Source organism: Sesamum indicum, linkage group LG2 (genome assembly GCF_000512975.1).
Source record: "Sesamum indicum cultivar Zhongzhi No. 13 linkage group LG2, S_indicum_v1.0, whole genome shotgun sequence".
Classification (NCBI taxonomy): domain Eukaryota; kingdom Viridiplantae; phylum Streptophyta; class Magnoliopsida; order Lamiales; family Pedaliaceae; genus Sesamum; species Sesamum indicum.
Window position 1 is genome coordinate 4,833,573 of NC_026146.1, and position 23,278 is coordinate 4,856,850.

The window sequence follows — 23,278 nt, forward strand, 5'->3', positions numbered from 1 at the left end:
ATACAGTTCGTAATTCCTTTGCTTATGTATGCTAAATATAAGTTCCTTGCCTTGGACGAATCTTGTTGTTCTTTATGAAGTTGATGCAATCCCTGAGGTTTGGTGAAAGAACTGAGCCTTCCAACTTAATTCTTGCCCAGATTAATGGCTCATAAGCGTTCTGAAACAGGTTTTTTTGTTGATGCTTTGTGTAGTGGATGATTTAGTTCCATTTTACTCCTGAGAGCAATTATTAATACCGATTCTAGTTCTTTTAGCCGGAATATTCATTTAATCGTTTGGTAAAACATGATACCTGCGAGGAGGAAATCACACTGTTCCTGTGGTTTGACTATTGAAGAATATCAGAAGACATTCTGAAGTTGACCAGATGGCAGTAATCAGTTTGGAGAAAAGGTGAAGAATTAACATTATGGTTGTATAGTTCATTAAGAATTAGAGTTTCTGTATCCGTCCTTTTGGATAAGATCTTCAGATCCAAAAGTTTTAAGATTTTCACCATATCAACTCCGGACATAGCTTTAGCCTTTAGGATACACTGCTGCTCCTGGGTATAAGATATCCAACAAACACAATATGTCTATCTACTAGTCATTTACAGCAACCCCTACAATTCACTCACAATTTTCTTCTCTTCTTCTTTCTCTTCATATATGCCTATGTGCGGATGCAGGCCACTTGGAGTCTTGAAAAGCTTTTAGCCCTGATCTCCAACAAGAAAACGGTTTTCAGTTGAGCTCAAACCCCTTGAATGGAGCTGCTTTCTCCTCTTCAGTAGATGTAATGCAGTCTCCCTATCATCTTTTGCTTCCACAGAATCGGGCTGTGGAGTGCAAGATTTCAGAAGGAAAACATAAACACTATTATAAAAGAGACAAGTTAAAAACCTGTACACAAAACAGGGAAAAGATCATGTTAACTTTATCCTGAAAGATGCAAAAACTTTCATGAAGGAAAAGGGTTAAGATAACTGCAATTTGCTTCTTGCCCTGTCTATTATAATCCATCAAATTGATAAGAAGCATGTCAAGATTTCAGTATTGAATTACAGCATAAACTTTGAATGCTACCTTAAGAGCCAATGCTTTGTCAAAACTTTCAATGGCACAATCAGGTTCTCCATAGTTTAACTGGGCTCTTCCAAGCGTCACCCATGCCTATCCAGACAAAGGAGAAAACATGTAAATTTCTTCAAACGTCAAAAGTAAAGCTCATGTGTGATTTATCCGCGTGAGCTCATGCTTTAAAGGTAATCTAAGTCACATCAATATGCATGGACGCCTATCAGAGGTGAACAGTCTCAGATGAACATCCATTGCGGATAGCGACATATCCAACACCCTGGGAAAATATCAATAACTTGATTTTTTTCGTTCTTTTGATAGACACACCCATCGTCGCCTTAAATGCTCAACAAAATATACAGTGATTTTGTCAACTCTGTGCCATCAGAAATCCATGGTGTATTCTTAACCCAAATAGTTACAAGGATGATGCCCCAGAAAAGTTCTTTAGATATGCCTCATCTGTCCACCAATAAACTATTTGAAACTAACACTTCTTGTAGTAAGATATGCTTATATTCTCTATGCAATATTTTAGATTCAAGTGTATACAATTTGACTAGGTATTTTTCATTTCCGCTAAATCCATCATTAGAGAACAATAAGAACCTAAGTGAAATTCCAACAAGGAGCTATACTCCCATTCAATACAGTACCTTTTCATCTTTTTCTTACGAATCACCATAATACACGGAAAGGCAAATCCATAGAGCAAATACTTAACATACCTCAGCCCATCTTGGCTCCAATTCAGTTGCTCCTATGAACCAAGGACAAAACACAAGTTAAAATGTGATAATGACAAGGATTTTTTTCATCCTTTTTTGGGCCAGTAAAAAAGTTAAAAACATGGATTTTTCTTATCCTCTTTTGAGACAGTAAAAAGGTTAATGTTAACGGCAGATATTCAAGCAATGTATCTCAATAGGAAGTTAATTGACAAGAAACTACGATTCCATGACCTTCTCTGATACGATTGAGAACATGATACCTAGTTGTATATCATAAATAAGGGATAAAAGCATAAGAAACAGAAAAGGAATGGGGGAAAAGATGACTCACGAGTTGCAGCCTTCAAGGCATTCCAGGCCTCCCCAAGTTCAAGTAAAACCTGAGCTTTTTGCTCATGTAGAATAGCTCGTTCAGGCATCAAAGTAATTGCACTCTCCCACTTTCCAAGTGCCTCCCGGTATTTTGCCTCCTTCACAAAGAAAAGTGAATGATGGGAACTGAGTAACTTAGCCAAGCAATGACAATCTCATAGATATACGAAACATATAGCAGTAAGATATTTGTCTCCAATTTGAATGCTTAATTCATGTACGCATGGTTCAACAACTTCTACCACCTATGGACAAAATATAGCAATTGATGCAAATAGGAAGAACCCAGCATGTCATTGAAGCAATCATATAATGAAACTCCATTTAATTTTTTTCCATTTCCACTTAAGATAGCCATATCCGTTCAACTCAAGCATGAACATGTACAACAATGTCAAGCCCATTACAGAAATGCACAACTCTAATCCCTCACATTCTTTCAGGTGTACTTCCTGAAACTATCAGCAACTTAATACTTTTTTAACATCTTCTCAAGGAAAGGGAAAAAAGATAAACTCCTCAAATTAAACTCAAATATCAATTCTTTCTACATTCCACATTAAATAACTTTGACAATACTAACACCAAAAACCAACATAAAATAGAACCAAAACCCTTCACAATAAACAACAGAGAGAAGACTGAAAACCCAAAACCCTTATCCTAAAAGGGCGAAAGAAAAGGGAAAAAAAGAGAGGTACCTCAGCAAGTCTATTTCCTTGAGCTTCAAAGTCCTGAGCAAGATTCCTCCTTTTCTCATCTTCCTCATCGGAACTTGTGGTCCCTTTTTTACTTACGTCGTCGTTTCCACGTGACTCACCTTCCTTCATCTTCGCCGCTGTAGTATTCGTATCAGAACTGGAATTAAGATCTTCGAAAGGAAGGTTAGGATTAAAGGAGATGGGCCGTTTCCTGGTCTTGTTTTTGCTGTCCCCAGCATTCTTCTTCCATGTCATCTTCATCTTTCACGATTCCGACCGCCGGAGATTTCTTGTGGGTTTGTACTGCTCTATCAGCAACTATCAGAGAAAACAAACTCAAATATATCTTCATCTGATTCTCTCTTGTCGGCCACGCCGCTATTTCAACTGTTCCCTTTTTCCTTTTCATTTTGGGGATTTGGATGCCCATTCCTTCCTTCATTCACTATCAATTTTTAATTCATATAATATATATTCGTAGTGACACAAAACTACTTGGATGAAAAAATGCAAATAAGTTCATTCCCACGGTGTAAATGAGCATATTATTTTATTATAATTTTTAATATTTTTAAAAATAAAGTAATTTATTTTTTATATTTTTTTAAAATAAAACAGTTCGAAAAGATAAATTATTTTATTTTAAATAACATATGAAGATAAATTATTATTATTTTTCATAGAAAATAATTTGTTCATTAACAATATTACATGGTGCATGTAAATTGCATTAAATCCTATAATCATATACATATATATATAAACCAGAGTTCAAAAATAAAAATAATTAAAAGTGAATTAATTTATTAATATAAAAAAAACGAAGAATAAATATGTTAATATATTCACTCATAAAAAATAATTTGAATTATTTAAAATAAATAAGTAAGTTGACTACATTTTTCCATTGCAATTTCTTTTTACAGATTCATACATCAAATTTATTTTTATATCTAAGTTATAAAATTGTAAATTACACATTTTAAAGATTTTGGACAATGCATATTTTAAAGTGGTTTTAGATTTACTAGAATTTTGGTTAAAGATAGTTATTAATTTATCTTACTTATGGGAAAATTTATTTTGCACATATGCTGCACAATATTACTGCAAAATACCTAAAAAAAAGTTATAATTATCCAAAATGTGGGAGATAAAAAAAATTGCACAATCTCTAATTAATTTTTTCTGTACAAATATTAAATGTTTGTCATTATGATTATGTATTATCATAATTTACTACTTAATATTGTTTGTTCTACGTCTATATGTTATGTTATAAATATATATTTCCAAAAATATGAGAAATTAATTGAATATGATTGTAATATTTACTGTAGTACATGATTTTGGACCAATAATAAAAAGCATGAAACACTTTCTATATAATGTCATTTTATCACGTGTTTTTTTGTGTGAGCAATGTTTTATAATATTTAAACTAATTACAAAGTAAGTAAATAAAAGGTGAATGTATATATAGATACATGTAAATCGAGCACAAGACGAATCAAGAAAACGTATGTGTCTCGAACATTATGACAATGTATTATAATCAATCACAAAGCAAGATGAACGACCAAAAGGGCATGTTATAAATATCATGTTAACAACATTTGACATCTAGACTTCGTGAGCGATCCATATGGATAGTGGCAGAACGTGGGGCTCATGGGGTTGGAGGAAGCTATTACGTCTTCGTCCTCTTTTTTGGCTGCTTATCGAGTATCGGATTGGTGATGGTGTCTCTTTCTTTTCGTGGTATGATCCATGGCATAATATGGGTAACTTATTCTTTCATTCTCGAGAGGGCTTAGCCTTACTAGTATGCTGACTAGCGCTCCTCTTAAATCGGTCATTGTGGATGGGCAATGGTGCTGGCCAGACATCACTACATCCAGGAAGTGCTCAGAGATTATAAATCACCTATCAATCGTGCATGGTGGCTCGGATCAAATTTTGTGGCATACTGGTGCTGGTCCACTAACTATAGCTTCAATATTTCACTTCCTATCACCGCAGGACCCAAGGTAAGTTGGTCTTCACTACTCTTGGTGCCCTTCAAAATTTCTAGATACACGTTCGTGCTTTGGTTCAGGCTGTCCACATTAGACAAGTCGTGACTTTCTTACTTGGGCACCTCCTGTATCCTGTGTGCTCATGATGCTATGAAGACGCACAACCACCTGTTCTTTCGATGCCGCTATTCCCGACACTGTTTGGAGGAGATTCGACCTCATGTGTGGGTTCCTTGGCCGAACCATTCTTTGATTAAAGATGTTACTTGGGCTTCGTCGGCGATGGAGAGGGAACAACGTCATTAATGCAACCTACAGAGCATTACTTGATTCTATTGTCTATCACGTTTGGATGGAACGCAATCGTCGTCGGTTTGAGAACATGAGACGCGATGCACGTACTCTCTCTGTTATTATTATAGAGGATGTGCGACAGAGGATTATTAGTGCTGATTTACCTTTTTCTATTAGCTCATGTGGGCTTTATCGCTTATGGCGGATCCCTTAGCATGTCAGGGATGAAGCTAGAGCATGATTCATGATTGTATTGTACTGGTGTACTTCTTGTTGTTTAATGCAATTGACATTGAAAAAACATTTCACATCTAATTATTTGTGTCAGAAAAATAAAAAAGATAAAAAAAATAAGTGTCTACCCTGCAAGCCAGCTCACTTCTCTTTCTCCGAAACAAAAGAAAAACACACAGTGAGACGAGAGGTGACATTTTTGTAAGAGGTGTGTTGTTTGTTCTTCATTTTTTTCAGAGAATAGTCCACATGCTTGATTCTCATATGACTCAAGCAGCATTCGATTTCTAGTTTTTGAGCTTCCCATGACTCGATACAAAAAGAAGATTTACTTTCCCTTCTCATTTTGAATTTGTGGAAACTTGATTTATGTGTTTCTATGGAAACTTAATTTTATTTAGGGTAAAATGCAAAATCCTCTCAATGTATAGGGTTATTTGTACTTTGCTTCTCAGTTTTTTTTTCCTTTTTCTGTATTTTTTAGGAATTTATCACCAGTGATGAACCTACAAAAGTAAAGCACTAATCAAAGTTTTACAAGAATGATGGGTTACGAGAACCCTTAATATTACAATCCAAATAGTATAAGAATATTAACAGGAACTATAATTACAAAAATCTAATTCAAATATACTAACAGAATAATATTAATAATAAATGAAGAACAAAAATAAATAAGAAGATAATGGCTTAGGGAGCTAGATCCGATTATGGGTAGCCCACAACCACCAAGGCTGGCAGGTTGTTACACCCAACACACGCTACCAAGGCACAGTCACATAGACCACTAAACCAGTCAAGTTTCTCACTTAGAACTACAGAGAACCACTCAGTAAATCACTCAATAGATTTCCACTCAGGAAATCTAGTTCACGAATAACTGTGAAGGGGGAAGACAATTTCTTTCTTTCTTTTTTTTTTTTTTTGTTTTATCTCTGTACATTTTTCACCAGAAAATTGGAGACCTTAGAAAGGAAGAAGATATTTAAGTCGACAAGAGAGGGGGATAGCGAGCTAGAAACCGAGAAGAGGGAAGAAGACAAGGAGATGAGTGAACTAGGGTTAGGATTTTTCTGCAGAGGGTGAGAAAGAGAAACCCTTTTATTTAGTGAGAAATCGGGTCGGGGTGAGGAGTGGGACAGGTGGAGAGAGTAGGCTAGGTGGAGAATGGGCCAAGACAACAAGAAGTTGAGCAGTCATCCAAAAGTGTGGGTTTAGGTACTGTGGGTTTGGGCCTACCAATTTTGGTCCTAGGCCATAATTTCTCAATAGTATTCATTCACCCAATTTTTTTATTTTATTGCACTTTGCACTTTTGTAGAAATTAATGATGAAATATTTCGTCTGCATGTGTTCATGCACCTGAAGGTGATATTGAGTTCGATAAAATTGTTGGGATTAAATGCAGACACCTCCTGATATACATAGGGTCATTTTCACTTTGCCCCCAACCTTTTTTATAAAAAAGCAACTCAATTTATATTCATTTGGACCTATGCGTTTTTTGAACGCATCATTGGCTCCGTCTATTGGAAACTTGAGTTAAAGACGTGAGTTACCATGAAAACTCCCAGCAATTCCAAAAGCAAACAAAAAGTTGTGGAGACACCTGACAACAATCAGACTTTGCAAGTTGTTGTAGGAACATCCTTGGTCCCCGCTAATAAGGCGGTGTTCCCAGGACCCCACAACCTACTGACCCGTTGACTGAGCTCCATACCATAGTCCCTCCTTATACACCTTCTCGAGGGGGCTCCCCCCAGAACTCCTATGGACCAGAATGATCACGGTGAACATACGGGAGCAAATGGTGACACTCGCCTTAGCCTGCACAGTAACTCCATTAGACGTGGATGCCCTTATGGAAGAAAATCAAAGGATATCCCTTATCCCTGCACCGCCAGTCGCAAGAGACCAGGGACTCCCCTCGCAAATTTAGTAGGACGTTCCTCCTTAGTAGCTCACATATCTGGAATTCCTGCAGAAAGGTCTCCAAGACATTCAGTACAAAATCACGGGAACGCCATCGGAGAAGCAGCAGGATATCTTCTTTAGTGAAGAGATCATGGCAGAGGAACTCCCCCTCAACTGGAAGAAGCCCAACCTGCCGGAGTATGACAGAATCACTAATTCGCAGGAGCACCTCTCCTATTTTAATAGAATATTGCCTTTCTCCACCGTTACACTGCTGGGGTCGAATTTCGTGTATTCTTAACCATCACACGGTCGGCCAAACAACGGTTCAATCAATTGTCCTCGGGATCCACTCGATCGTTCGGAGAATTTCGTTCTCTTTTTCTCCATCAATTTGTTAGTAGTAAACGATGTCAAAAGATAATCATGAGTTTTTTGTTTTTACAACAAAGAGAAGGGGAATCACTAGGGAGTATCTTCAATGCTTTAATTTAGCGGCCCTAGAGGTCCATACTGCAACATCTAATACACGAATTGCTTTTACATAGGGATTACAAGACGGGGATTTCTTGAAGTCCTTAACTAAGAAGCCCCCTTGCAATTTTTACAATCTCCTAGTACTAGCTGAACAATACATCAATTTGGAGGAGGCTAGGTAGTACAAGTATTATGTCCTTAGTGAAAAATGCTAGGAACAAGAGGACGAGGACCTACTCCATCCAAACGCCTTCTAAGAATAAGCCCGACCCCAAGGCAGGCATCCCCTTAAAAAAATAAGCTCTGCCCTTAAGGGGGCATCCCCCTCACTGAATAAGTTTTTGCTTCCTCAAGGAATATTTTTAATATTTTAACTTAGTAATTTTGGAGGTTTATTTTACGACTTTCAATGTGTTAACATGTACCTTCTTTTCTTGTAGGAATTTCACGAGAAAGACATCCCTTTCATAAAAAGCTTTATTTTCCACACAAGCACAGAGGCTCTTCTTCAGGTAGGTACTTAGGTTCTTCTTTGGGTAACTTGTAAGCTTTATCCCATGCAGACACCTAAGCTCTCCTCTGCAGAGGCACCTAAGCCCTACTTCCGACGGACACCTTATTTTTCCTCCAGTGATGTCCTAAGTCTTACTCCATGAAGGGCCCCCTCTCAAATAAGCCTTCCGAGGAGGAGGCACAACAATTTTGTTCTATGCAAGATCTATTCGTAATATATACATGTTTTCGTTATTTAACATTCTCTTATAGAAAAATAAAGCCTAACACCGGAGTAGGCACAAAAGGCACCCGCTAAGCCCTCCTCCATGGAGGCACCCTCATAGAAAACACTGCTCCATACAGGGACGAAGTATTCTCTCTTCTTATTCTAAGCAAACTTATGCTACTAACATTCTTTGCGAAAAAAAAGGAGAAAAGAAAAGTTCATTCTTCGAACTCCATCTCTGGAGACTTCTACTCTAATAAAGGTCGAAATCTCCACTTATTAGAGTAAGGACTATTGATCTGCATAAAAACAGGCTGGCCCAAATGGACTCAAGTGATCCAAAAAAAAAGAAAGAAACGAGGGGTCCGTAACATCCTGGAGGCCCAAGTCATGAGTGACCCATGAATACTAGATAGGCGGTCTTGGCAGATGTCCCCTGAAAAAGAAATTGGTAGGTGGCCTTGGGCGCGTCCCCCGAAAAATAGATTGGCAAAGGGAGGAAGCTGAAGGCATCTCCCTACTCAGACCATGATTAAAACCAAACAAATATTAGGCCTAGAAGGCCCACACATATGGCAACCCACTCTCCATGTAGCATTCCACTCTTCTATGTGGCATTTCATCAATTTCGATGTCAGCGTCCATATTGGACCAAATCAACCCTAGGAGCACCCCCCTAGCAACTAGGTTAGTCCAGGAGAAGGAGGCACTCCTAAAGCCGAGGACTCTTAAACTTAAATGGATTTCTTGCAAAATAGGAGTCTTCGTAGAAAGGAGGCATCCCCTAGGCAAAAATATGTTGTTGTGGACTGATTTGTTGAAGATAAGACCAAGTTGATAACCTTATCACACACGAATTTTGACCCTTTATTTTGAGGATAAATGAGGTGTGCAGAGTCCCATCAGAGGGGAACACCCCCTTTATATATACAGGTGCAGTCCCCAATTGGGATACCCTCCAAAATTTGAAAAATTGCTCTCTATTCTGGATTTAGCATTCGAATTACACTCTGGTCACAATCTCTCCTATGAATTTCTTAATTATATCTCAATTTTTCATTACGATTTATTTTTACAACTATTTATTCCTAAAATTCGAGACTAACTTGTGCGTCGGAGTGCTAACGTTTTTTCTAAGGTCCCCCTTTCAGGATTTGCATTCGCTTCAACCCAAACTTTAAACATAATCCATATTTATTGGACCCGTGCATTTTTTGAACGCATCAATATGTACTTAAATTTTTTTTCATCTTATAACTTCCCACTTTCTCCATTATCTTTTGATATTTACTTATTTCTTTTTATTTCATGCATCTTTTCGTAACACAATTTTATTATAAGTTTAATATAAATTCATTGTTTTCTATATATTTTTATTGCAAAATTTGAGTGAATACACACGGAAGGAATATTTTGTCATTATTCCTTGCAAAAAATACAAAGTACAATAAAATTAAAAAATTAGGTGAGTGAGTGTAAAAAATAAAAATTGAGGGACAAAATACAAATAATCACATATATTGAGAGTGTATGCATTTATCCATTTAATTTATATATTTATGTTCCCGGTTTTTATTAAAATTACTAGAACGCCATAATTTTTTATATTCATTTATGTGTTGCTTTCTTTTGGGGATTGGAAATGCGACATTATGCAGTATCCTTGAAAGGCGACTTCAGTGCAATATTTTAATATATTTTGATTTCCACTACACTATATATATAAGACTCCTGTCTCTCGAATTCAGTTTCAGACAGACGGACAAACAAGCACACGCACAAGAAACCCACGGGCGTTTTTGAACTCGCTGCAACTTACCAAGAACGCTCTGGTGTATGCTTTTCCTTTTATGCTTTTGAACTTTGTTTTCGCCCCATCTCATCCATTTTTCGCTGTTGTCGTTGGTTTTTTTGTTGCTTTTTGAGTTATTTGGAGCATCTGTGTATAACATCATCTCTACGTGTTTTTGCCCATTTCCGGGTTTTTTTTTGGTTTTCCTTAAAAAGAAAAGGCAGGGTTTTGCTGTTTTGACGTGTTTTTTACATACATTTAATTGTAGATTGGGACTTTACCACAGATCAGACAAGCATGTATACATACATATATATATGTGTGAGTGTGTGAGTGTGTGTGTGTGTGTGTGTTGGGGGGGGGGGGGGGGGGGGGGGGGGGGGGGGGGGCCTTGGGTGAAGGAAACAAGACAGCGATGTCTTGTTGTGTACTGTCTTTGTCTGGTATTTTAGCCTGTATCTGTCTTTGTCTCTCTATGGCTGCACTGTGTGTGTGTGAGAGAGAGAGAGAGGGTAAGAAACAATAACATGTAGGATGGGCTGTCATTGCCATTTTTGATATTTTCTATGGACTCTTTTTTGATGAAGGAGAGAAGTACTGCTACTCGCATGGATTATGGACGCATACGGTATAATACTCGCCAGCTTCTACCCGACTTCTTTCTTTTCTTTTTTTCTAATTCTTTAAAGTAATATTACCAATATTATATTTTAGGGATAATTAGACTCTTTTTTCCTGAGATTTACTTAAACTTTATGTGATTTGAAAAATTATATTTAATATTCATGAAGTTTGCTTTCATTTAATAAATTAATTCTTATTAATTAAAATTTACCAAATTTGTAGATAATAACAGAAAAATTAAGTGAAAATTGATATATACTTCAATTGATTTATTGTAGGTCAAATAATTTTTTCGAACTAAGTTATTCTTATAACAGTGAAAATATACCTCCTCATATTCAATAATGTGTGAATAGGGGTATAGACTTGTTACAAATGTAATAAAACACGTTGAAATCAGAAGGGGCGCTCGTATATGTATGTCAATCAAATTTTCTTTATATTTTGTGGTTTTACCTTTAATGAATGCTTATAACTTTCAAGATTTGATTTTCTTCTTTTACTTGTTTTATGTTTGCAGGGAGTCTTATTTTGGCAAATAAGACAAGAAGAAAATCTAGGGAGTAAAATGGTCCTAGGCTCGGTGGAATTTGCCAGACTGCAGAATTTTGTTCCTATAGATGTTTATAATGATCTCCAGTATGCAAGAGCACGGAACTCGCTCCTGGATTATGAACTACATGAAATTAAAAGACAGGTGGAGTGTGATGAAATAGATGACACCTACAAGACCCTTCTACTCTGCCTTCTAACTAAGGTTGACACAGTTGAAGGATCTAAGAAACGGAAAGAGAAAGAAGCTGTCAACGAGCACAATGATGACTCCACTGAGGAGGAGAATGATCCTCAATATGAGCTTTTCTTAAAGCATTTGAAGGAGCATAACAAGTCTTATGTACTTGAATATGAGAAAGACTCTTCACCTGCGGTCATTAAATACAATGGAGATACAGACTCAGATGAAGACTCTGATCAAGAACCTAGAAGGGTGACCAGAAGTATAAAACAGAAAAATCAGATGCTCGGTGTGGAGAATCTGACTAAGCATGATCAAGTGTCTAATTTAGTTAAGAAGAGCAAGGAACGAAGTAGGAGTCAATTAATGAATGAGGCTGACCATGTAGACATCGCGAAAGACTTTTCTAATAATGTCGTGCCGGATCCTGAAGATCTTCATATCCAACACAAGGTCGAACTTGAGCATGATCATAATGTCTATAAAGGTAGCAGTCGTACTTTACTAAATCAGATGCCTGATATGAAAAGTTGGCAAAAGCATGATCTGCATGCTACTTCAGTTAAGAAGAACAAGCACCAGACTCGGAGAAAATCAAAGAATGAGGCAGCCAAGGTAGAGAACGTGAAGGGGTCACCTTACAGTATGGTGCCTGATCCTGAATATCTTCATCTCCATCAAAATGTTGAGCAAGAGGATGAAAACTTGCATGAGGGAAATCCTTTATTAATAGAGAGGAAATATGGAGTAAATTATCTGAAGAAACAGGATGACAGGAAGTTGAAGGGAACTATGAAACAGAAAATCAGCAGTTTAAATCAGATGCCTGGTGAGAAGAATCGGCGTAAGCATGGTCTGCAGTTTGATTCGGTTAGAAAGACGTTGGCTCAGAGAAAATCAAGGAATCAGGCTTACAAGGTAGAGAACGAGAAAGGTTCACCCAATGATATGGTGCAGGATTCTGAATATCTTCTCCATAAAAATGTCAAACTTGAGGATAATAATTATGTCCATATGCATAAGGGCGATACTGCAGTAAATGAGAAGAGGCCAGAGCACCGGAAATTGACTAGAGATATGGAACAAAAAGTTGGACCATCAAACCAGATGCCCATTGCGAACAATCAGCGCAAGCATGAGGCACAGACGACTTCAGCTAAGAAAACCAGGAGGTTGACTCTGCAAAATCCAAGGAACTGGACTGAAAAAGTGGACATTACTTCAGCTAAGAAGGCCAGGAGGTTGACTCAGGAAAAATCAAGGAATTGGATTGAAAAAGTAGATATTCCGAAGTACTTGCCTAGTAAATTTAGGGATCCCAAGGATTGTAAATGCTTAATGGCAAATAAAAACATTGCTGGACATAATCTTGAAGAAGGCCAAGATGACGTGGAAATTCTAGATAGTGCTGCATTTATTGAGGAAGGAATCTCAAGCCCGTTTGTGGCTTCGAAGAAATTTAGTACAAGTGTATGTGGTCATTTAACAAAATTTAACCCATCTGGCCTGGAGTCTGGTCCTGCCCCTTCCATGCTTTTGTTTTCACTTGTTCCCTTCCGTTTGCTCTAACTTTGTTGCTTTGTAATTGTTATTTCTCTTTACAGGTGGAAGGGAAAGGTATCCAACGCCTTGGTAGATCTAGTGCGTACGATGAGTTTAGAAGACAGATGTTGGATGTTCTTAGAAAACCATATGACAAGGAGGAATACGCGGACCATCAAGCGAGAGTCCGAGCTGGGTCCTATCTTGATTACCATCCAGGTTTGTGAAGATCATGTTGGCTTAATTTAGCCTGACAGGAAAACCATGGCCTCTGAAGATCAGGATATGCCTGCGCCAAATAGGGGACATAGAAATATTGTCTGAATTTATGTGGTCAAGATTTTAGTTCTTAAGCTGACATGATGGATGCGAAACGTGGCTCTTGACTAAAGTTTTCCTTTTATTTCTTGTCTTCAACTCCCTTTAAAAGTTATATTTCATTAGCCTGGCTTCTTTTGATATTCCAATTCTGTCCTAAGTTACTTGAATCTAGTGAAACCATATGCGTTTTGCTCAAGAAATCCCTACCCGGACTACCATCAGTTGCTAACCAATTATCCCTTTCTTGGAGTTAGCTTGGGTTAAAATTTCATTCTGCCTTGTATCCACTTCCACCTAGAATCAAGGTAGAATGATCTCTCCCATTTTTATGCATGTGTTGAGTCATAAAAAGAACCATTGAACATGTTATTTATAACCCTTCTAAACTAGTAGTTTTCTTGGGCATGCATGCTATCTTACATGTCCTTCATGCATGCAGATGTTGCGAAAAAGCTCAAAAAGCACCGATACAACCGAAGGAAACGCTTGGCCATCTTACGTGGATTTTTCTTTTGGCTTCAGGTTAGTGAATATAGTTCCTTTTTCGTGCTTTCTTTCTTCATCGAAAAATACTTCGGGAGCTCTCTTCTGCTTTTTTGCATGGTCTCTTCATAGGTTCTAACATGTTCAGTTATGCGGCATTCATTTTACCTTTTTTTTACTGTTTTGTTGTTGCACGTTATACTATCTGCTAAATGTTGTGTTTCGACGTACTTCACTGGTATTTTATTTCTCGGTTTTGATAGTTCGAATTAGTTAATCATCGTACAACAATCTTCTTAATTAGAGTTGTTCCTGTTGATCAGCATTTGACTCGAGAAGGAGCATTCAAACCATGGAAAGACGGCGAATGCCTTGCAGTGGAGCCAGAGGATCTCCGTGAAACTTCCTCCCCGGAATTCTGAGATATGTCTGGATCATTGTAGTAAGCTGGCAAGATCATATGTTGCGATATACTTATTTGGGACAGCCGTATTACGTTAGAGTAAATATTATGACTTATACAATGACATCGGATGAGATAACAATACCTTCATAATGTTTGGATTCGTTTACTGAGTGTTTTGTTGTGTTTTGTGGAGATAGAGCAAGAAAAACAAAGATAAATAAGTGTGTTGGATATAGTATGTATGTTTGGATTTATTTTTTAAGATAATTTAAAATAAGTATTATATGTTTAATGTTGTGTTTTGGAAAACAAAAATTACTATTCATTGTCAAATTATGTTTTTTTTATATATATTTATGTATATGTATGTATTTATGCTAAAATAGTTAAAAACATCTAAATAAGGTGCTTTTGAATAATTATAAACATTGAATATATTTTAACTTGTCTCAAAAATAATTTGAAAATGAAAACAAATATAGTGCTTGTTTTTCAGAAGTTCTAGCTTTAATTTTCTGGTTTTTTGTGTTTGCATGGATATAGATAGGTAGAAGATTGTTTATGGTCAAGTTTCATTTATATAATTGTCCAACGATATTCTGTCCTTATATTTTTCTAAGTTTATATACAAGGGATCAAATTGCAATTAAAAATAAAGAAATGAGGGATTACAATGATTATGAATTAAAGAAAGAGAAGTTTTACTTGACTAGATTTTAACATTTTCAAACACTTATATTTTCCCGGCAAAGCATCCTTCTACAAAACCTATTCATCAAACAACTGTTAAAAGAGTACCTGTCAAATCAACTCACTGGCTCCGGATAAAATATACCAACTATGCCTAGCAACATAGAACTCAGCAAACTCAAATTTCATTGCTCAATTTTGTTCTTACAAAGTCTATACAAAATCTCATCCTATACCTACACACCTATAACCTACCAACCTATAGTAAAACTTAGAACGCATAAATCACAAAAGAACTCCAATCAGTCAGGCACTACCTATGAGTTTCTTCCATTACTTTGCTGTGATATCATCCTGGCTGTCAATTGCAGGGGATGAATCCATCACTGTCTCTGTTCATAGTTAGACTAATGTGCATCTTGCATGATGTCATCACACACTTGTCTCGGGCCTAGTATATGGTCCATTTCCTCATCACTGACGTCTAAGCTAATATAATCTGGAAATTTTCCTTCATGGCAAACGCTTTCATCCTTACCTTTTGCAGATAGCTTCTCAGTTGTATCCATACAGCAGTCAGCATCTCCTATGAGCCCGCCATCAAAGTATCGGCCTCGTACAATCTTTGGCTCAGTTGTAGGTTTCTTCTCCATCTTTTTCGGATGATGAAGCTTGCACGTAGACGCTTGAGGACAGACACCCGTTGACTCAAAAGCAGGACAGACATAGGTGTGCTTCTTCCGGCACTGCAAGTTTGGAGATGTGACCCATTCACAAGATCTAAGATTAGTGCAACAGTGTGCATGTGAAGTGTCTCAAATATAAATCATACATAGAATAGTTAACAAAAGTTTGCTGTTCTGCTACAATAATGTGCTATAAACCCCATCTCTCCAACCTGAGATGTGCTTGGGATTCAAGTCTCAACAAGCCACAAGCCGCCCAGAAAAAAAAATCCAACAGCGGCTCTAAATGATATTTTTGTCTAACCAAATAGGTTTATGATCCAAATAGAGATTTAAGGATATTTTTGTCTATCCAAATAAGTCTATGATCCAAACAGAGATGGATGTTCCTATTCTAAGGAGAAAAAAGTAGGGGCATGAAATCTGTAGACTCCAGGGAGAAAGGGTCTAGAAGTCCTTCTCCCAAAAGCGCTTGGAAAGAAAATCAGCGATACGATAAGGAGAAGGTTGGGTACTCCAAGTTTCTAAAATCTCTTCCTTTTTCATAAAAAGTTAAAAACCCTAAAGAAAACAGTGCTCAGAAAATCAGGTACAAATGACCTGTGCCTGTTCCAAGTGAATCCAGTTCAGTGCTTCACAACACATTGTGGGTCTAAACTTGAGGATATTAGAAGCCAAGACAAGCAATACCTCATTTCCATCAGCACAGTAACCTCTGAGAAAACTTTCACACACAGTTGAATCGGGATTCACATTTACATGTCTATAAGGGCAATTTTCATTAGAGCATGAGCCTGTTAAGAAAAAATAAAAATAAATAAGAGATTTGCCTCCCAGAAAATTGCTCAGACAAACTCATGAGATACACTACCACCTACCTTTCAGAAAGTATGAACAATCTTGCATCCTCTCAGGGATAACCTGCAAGATGGATAGTATCTTCACATAAACAGCCCGTGATTACCATATCTAGGGACCAGAAGACAAAATCACTTGATACCTTGTGAGTCAATTTGCAGTCAGGATTGGAGCATGAACCACTCAGAAATTTAGTGCAGACTGCTATTTTGGAGGGGTCATGGATGTAGGGACACTTCCCATCATCCTTGTTGCATTTTCCAAATCTAGTAAAAAACTGGCAATATCTTCTCTTTCTAGCCATTCGCAATCTGGCAGTACGCAAACTCCATCGAACCTTCTCACTTGCCAGGACACGTGTTCGCTTTTTCGGATCTCTGACCAGTTGATTACCATTGCCAATTCGAACATACCTACACCACCAATTATAAATCATCCCAAATATGCTCAAAGTATTTGCCTATGTGGTGTCTTCTTCCATTGCTAGATTGTTAACTTTTGTTCAATTAATAAGTAATTTTTCAAGAGATTATGCAAGGTTGAAAAGTTAAAACACAAACATCTAAGAGAACTTACTCATCATTGCCAATCAACAGTCTCCTGGGAACATAAGATCTCTTAGCATTCTTCTCAGAATCGAGGACAACCGAAGACAATGGTTCTACTTCTGCTGCATAAGATATGAAGAAAAGAGGTCCGAAGCTCAAGTTTCTATAAATACTGGCAACATATCTATTATGGATAAGACATTGAGACAGAGGTCGGAAGATCAAGTTTCTATAAATACTGGCAACACATTAGTTATGGATGCTAACTAGACTACAATAAGTTCTTACTCCCAGAAGCCACATCAATCTCAAAAGCTGAAAGATCAGGCTTCAACCTATGCAATTGCTTCTGATTGCACAAATGTACATGTTTCATAATAACATTTGCATTGCAGACAGATTCACAAACAGAGAAAATTTGAGGCAGTGTCAGAATCAGCATAAACTGGTCATTCTTTTCAAGGCTTCAGCTGCATAAGGTCAAATTACTACTTTTCATTCATCAACAAGACCATGCAATTTTTATACAAGGACTAGAAAAAATATGGCTGCAAATCTGGAAAGCATTAACTAAAGAATCAAACTGTATCACTAAAATATATCACATAAAAGCATCCCCTTGGTGCCCATATAACAAAATATCTATTTCTAAAATAAAACTGTAACATCCACACTTAATGAAAATGGAAATTCAAGCAGACCACCTGTAATCCTGTGAAGGGTCCTCCTTGTTGGATCCATTTTGTATCGCTCTGAACCAATACGAAATATCCGTTCACCTGTTTATGTGATCCCAACAGAATATAGTTGTTATATACTCTGAGAAACGCAAAAATATGAACTGATGCAAATTAACATTCAAAATAACCATACTTGTATCCAATGTCTCGCACGGTCATAACTAACTAAATTCCTTTTTTCTCTTAACATAAGAATAAGCATATATATCCAAGAGGCCACACCAGGATTGCAGATCGGCGTACCTGGCCGCAGCTTTACACTAAGAACCGACTTACGAGAAACATGATTTCTGCTCTTTGACGCAATGGGAAGAGAATCCTTTTCTTCTTTTTTCCTCTTCTCAGCTGCAGCAACAGCTCGTGTAGCTTCCTGTAGATAGGACAAATATAAAGCATCACTCACAAGATTTAAGCTCCACACTCGTGCGTACTTATGCTCAACAAACCTCATTAGCTTTTTTTGAGTTCTTCTCAATTGATTTTGACCACTTCAAACTGGAGCCACTAACACTTAGAACTTTGGACATCCTAAGAGAATATCCGTGAATTGATCTTGTGTAAATGGCGCCTCTTTTTCTTGAGATCAGCAATTTTTGGCTACAAAACCAAAAACAGATAAACACAGGCACAGATGCATCTTTAGTTTTAGCCCCCAAGAGCACAGAAAGACAGATAAACCACGACAAAGCAACACTAGAGGGGAGATGCATAAGTCATCACATACCTGGCAGTGGAGAGGGCACTGTTGTTTGGTTTAGTACCTAAAGCATGCACAAAACTTCTCCAATATGAAGCTCTTTTCCACGGAAGCAAATGTGGCCATACTTTCTGAGGTCCTACTGAATTCTTATTTTTCTCCGAAGATTGCTTATCATGTAGTTTCCACACAAATGAAAATTTTGAAGATCTATACGTCTTGGCAAAACCAGCCTGCCGCCTGCTAGAAGTTCTAGGAAGAACAGTGTGAGACGCAAGCCCACATGATTTTAAATTTGTATTCCCTTTTTTCACATGATTTTCTGATGAAGCTCTTACAAGCTGATTTTTCCTACTCTTGTAGTAACCATCAGATATTGATGCTTGGTTTTTATCTACCCCTAACATAGACATATCATCAGAATTAGGAGCCGCAACCAACTGATTAGATCTTCTCTTAACATACATTATCTTCTTTCCCATCCCTTCTACAGGTCTCGGGATGTCTGAGTTATTGACCAAACCAGTCTGGATTTCAGGAACCGCAGAAGAGGTTATGGTTTTTTCTGAAGCATCTGAAGTTTTAGACAGAGAACTGTTTCTGGGGGCATTTCCTACTGGCAAAAGATCTTCCAAGTTGTTCACTATGCAGTTCACTGATTTCTGACTGTGATGTATAGGCAGTGCCTCAAATGTCTGAGATGTTACCTGCTCTGTTCTCAGTAGAGTTGGAGCATCAGCATCACCCTTGCTATCAGATGCTTGGTTATTCTTCGAATTATCTGAACAAGGAGTCAGCCTATAAATTGAGGAAGTGGAACCATGAAATCCAGGTGGAGTGAAATGAGACAGGGAAGGGTTTCTCACTAGACTATTACCCTTTCGTATATATGAACTGTGTGTAGTTCTGGCTGTCTTTGTTCCATGACTCTTGGGGAGGGGATAAAGCTGTGATTTTGGTTCTGTAACTGCAAGGGGAAAGCTACCAGTTCGATGCCACGTCCTTGATTTTGTAACATGAGTAGAAGGAAATTTCCTTGGATTGCTAAAATTTAAAGGATGTCCCGGAAAAACTTTGGGAATAGCAGAAGTAGACTGTTTCTCACTCAAAGTTAGTTTCCTCTGATGTACAATATTCAACTTATTCACCACTTTATTATTATCCTCAGGTGGAGATAATGGATCAGCATTAGTTAGTGAATCGTCTGAAGCCTTCTGCAAAGATTTCCCAAGAGAAAAGGCATTATGATCAGCAGTCGCAAGCTTTCTGTTAGATAAATTGCTTCTCCAATAACTCATTTCATTTGCTAACCGGCGGGATGAAGTTCTGGTGTTCCTTGAAAAGTCCGAGTAAGAAGCCAATTCTTCAGGAGAACTCATACAGGATTGCCTATCAAAGCCAGATGCTAACAGTTCATCACTAGAACTAGAAGCATAGACACAGTTTCTATCAGCAAACAAAGGCAGATTCTTCGCACTAGAAGCCAGACCATCATTCCCATGCAGCTCCGCGTCATCAGCCATAGTCTCGTTCTCATCTCCAACATAAAAGGTTTCACTACCAACTTTGCCATCCACATCGGAAGTATCACAATTTTCTATGGCAGCAGATACATATGGAGGAACATCTCTTTGCTCAGCTTCACATTCAGATGGTCCAGTAAACCCCTGATCAAGTTTTGGGTAATCACTGGTAAGCCCATCTGCAACTGTATCATCTTCTAAAATTGATGAGAGATTTGATAGTGGGCTGCCACCTTTCCTCTTCTTCCTGTAGCCATTTGCGCCATGATCAACCTCTAGACTCGAATCTCCAACTCTAGAGCACCCTTTGTTTAAGCGGTCATCCTCCTCACAGCTGTCTTTCTCACCACGACAGTCAACTTCCAGAGAAGGAAGTCGATCCTTTGCCAAAAGTCTTGCAACTTCAAAACCATTAGATCTAGCTGTTCTAACGACCAGATTAGTCTTTGAACCAGAAAGACCCATCTGAGCATCTCTAGTTTTCCTCTTTCCAACTAGGCTGGGTGAATAATTGATAGATAAGCAAGCGTTCACATTACTTATTGCCTTTGGAGATCCTTCAATAGATCCAACTTTATCTGATAATTCAGCCCCATCAAATGATGACTTTTTGCACATCAAACCAGGAAAAGAAACATCGAATTGAGTTATGATCCCCTTACAATCTGCTGAAAGAAAATGAGAACTAGCGGCAATACCAGAACTAACGTTTGAATAATCAGCAACATCAGCACCTTCTAAACTTCTGAATTCATCTGCATCTAACCCAATTTGCCGTATATTCACCTGGTCTGAAAAAACCTCCTCTGAATTACCATCTGCAGCGCCCACATTAGAAATGATAACACTCTCAGGATTTTGAAGTAATGCACTGAAGGACACTGAAACTGGATTTGGTTCATGAATTTCTGAGAAATACTTATCTTCCTGAGGTCTTGAAAAGCCAACCATACCATGACCTTCAACCGAAACCTTAACTCCGGAAGCTCCTTTAGCAAAAGCATTTTCCAATGATGCTAGCCCATCCCGGGAAGAATGTTCACTAGTATAATCTAATCTACGTCGATCAAAAGACTCAACTGGGCTCTTCTCTGTACCCAACACGGAAGCCCTATTACTTACAAATTTGACGTGAGAATCAGCACAGTAATTGAAGCCCAAACTGCCTTCATGACCAGTATTCTCATTGGCCAAAAAAGGTTCATGTGCATAAGGGACTCCCTCATCAGCCCTCACTCGGCACATATGATCAGTGTCCTCAGTAGTAGGTACCAAACTCTCTGCATGGCCAGAACACCTGCAGCCTGAATTATCAGCCATGCACGATGAAGCTGATAATGTGGTCAAACCGCTCCTTTTTCTCTTCAAGTTAGGAACAGAAGGTTTATAAGAATCAGAACTAATGTCACCATTCTCAGAAACCACGCACCCTAGTGAAGGGGGCAAAACAGTATCAGGAACAGTACCAATAAATTCAGAAGACGTGTTCCCTTTGGATAGAGTTGTATCTGAGTTTAGCAGAGGGACAACACACGGACTATTAATGCTATCCTTAGCATTATTGATATCTCCAATATCTTTTGTTATCTGCAGATTGGTTTCACGTAAATGCTGCTTTCCATTTTTCCTCTTTTTCCTTAACCTGCTTCTACGTTTTCTGCCAGATCCAATGTTGTTGGCGGCCCATAAGTTCATGTCTTTTTCATTCTTTAGAGCATTTTCACCTAGATCATTAGCATCACTGGCAGTCACATTTCCTCTCCCAGAAACCGCAGCTTCATCTGGAAGCTCTTTTGAACTTCCCTGTGAATCATATCGGAGATCTGACCCACGTCTCAAGATGTCAGTTCCAACCACATCCTTGGTTTTGTTGGATGGCGAACCAGACATATTATATGCTTCTCCATTGTCCGCATCGCTCAAATATAAATCTGACTTAACACCTGGACAAGACGGTGCCAAAATAGCCTTGGCCACGAGTGCATTTGACTTAAATGAAATAGCAAGCTCCATAGGACTTTGGTCCCTCTCTCGCTTGTCTTCACTTCTTGGTTGCGACCACTCAAACTCTTGCTTTCTGTTGCCTCTGAAACTACCGCTACTCAACTCCTTTGAAAAATGCTGAGACTTATAACCTCCACCATGCCTGCTGCAAGCTTTTCCTAATTTAATCCTTAAAGCATTCTTTTTCTGCATTCTTCTCTTCTTCTTAGACCTAATTAAATCTCCCCCGATAACGACCCTCCCCAACCTACCACTAAATCTATCCAAATTCAAATTATCCTCCACACACCGTTGCCTCTTCTCCAGTCGTAACCAAACCTCCTCATTATTCCCATAATTCCATCTCCTTTCCTCACCACCCTCAAAGTAGAACTTCTGAACTGGGTCATCGGTTCGATTATCCCATCTCCTCTGATCATAATCTGTCTCAAGGAACAACTCACGACTCCGATCATTGATACTGCTATCCCATCTCCTCTCTTCATAATTTCTCTCCTTGTATAAGCTACGGGCCCAATCATTACTGCCAATATCCCATCTCCTATCATCAGCCTTCTTGTCGTACATCTCCCGACTCTGAAATATAACATCACGGTCTCTCCCATGATCTACTATATCCGAAACCCTTGTGTGAAGTTCCTTCGGACCCCAACGCAAATCTCGATCCCACTTTTCGGCCAGGTCATGAAAATAATTATCACTAGAACCCGGACGAAAAATCTCAGCCTTGAAGATTGGGTTTCGCTCGGGAAAATCATGGATAAACGGTAAAGGTCTGTTTTCTCTCGGTGGTGGAGGTGGAGGCGAAGGAAGAATTTCGCGATAGAAATAGGGTTTTGATGGCGGAAGTTCGTAAGGATGAGACCTTTCAATAATAGGGTGGTGTGGTGGAGAGAAAGTGAAGCGAGGGGGAAGTGGAGGATTTGCGATGGAACGAGACTGAGACGGCGGCGGTGGTGGTGGTGGTGGGAGAAGGATTTGCGAAGGACGAGGTTGAGGTGGGGGCGGCGGTGGCGGAAGGTGATTAGTATATGGTTGTGGAATGAAATCAGGAGGGTGTAGGACGTTGCCATACCTGAGATGGTGGTGGTGGTGGTGGCGG

General features: G+C 38.3%; 3 protein-coding genes across 4 annotated transcripts; 1 reads left to right on the forward strand and 2 right to left on the reverse strand.

The window, feature by feature from the left end:
- LOC105180150 (tetratricopeptide repeat protein 33) lies at window positions 414-3,303 on the reverse strand. 2 transcript variants are annotated; one of them, XM_011103813.2, is made up of 5 exons: window positions 2,869-3,301; window positions 2,127-2,265; window positions 1,793-1,824; window positions 1,071-1,157; window positions 414-823 (listed from the first exon to the last, which is right to left on the reverse strand). In XM_011103813.2, exons 1-5 carry the CDS (start codon window positions 3,127-3,129, stop codon window positions 698-700), a joined length of 645 nt encoding a protein of 214 aa, XP_011102115.1. In that variant the 5' UTR covers window positions 3,130-3,301; the 3' UTR covers window positions 414-697. The 2 variants fall into 2 exon arrangements, with proteins under 2 accessions (XP_011102115.1, XP_020547466.1); XM_020691807.1 differs by having other exon boundaries at window positions 746-887; window positions 2,869-3,303.
- LOC105180157 lies at window positions 10,292-14,633 on the forward strand. The gene is made up of 5 exons (XM_011103825.2): window positions 10,292-10,360; window positions 11,463-13,148; window positions 13,283-13,439; window positions 13,981-14,063; window positions 14,348-14,633. Exons 2-5 carry the CDS (start codon window positions 11,511-11,513, stop codon window positions 14,444-14,446), a joined length of 1,977 nt encoding a protein of 658 aa, XP_011102127.1. The 5' UTR covers window positions 10,292-10,360; window positions 11,463-11,510; the 3' UTR covers window positions 14,447-14,633.
- LOC105180166 lies at window positions 15,286-23,272 on the reverse strand. The gene is made up of 9 exons (XM_020691846.1): window positions 18,677-23,272; window positions 18,399-18,549; window positions 18,229-18,322; window positions 17,917-17,991; window positions 17,241-17,331; window positions 16,807-17,077; window positions 16,685-16,727; window positions 16,497-16,600; window positions 15,286-15,866 (listed from the first exon to the last, which is right to left on the reverse strand). The coding sequence occupies exons 1-9, from the start codon at window positions 22,741-22,743 to the stop codon at window positions 15,528-15,530; spliced, it is 5,235 nt and encodes a 1,744-aa protein (XP_020547505.1). The 5' UTR covers window positions 22,744-23,272; the 3' UTR covers window positions 15,286-15,527.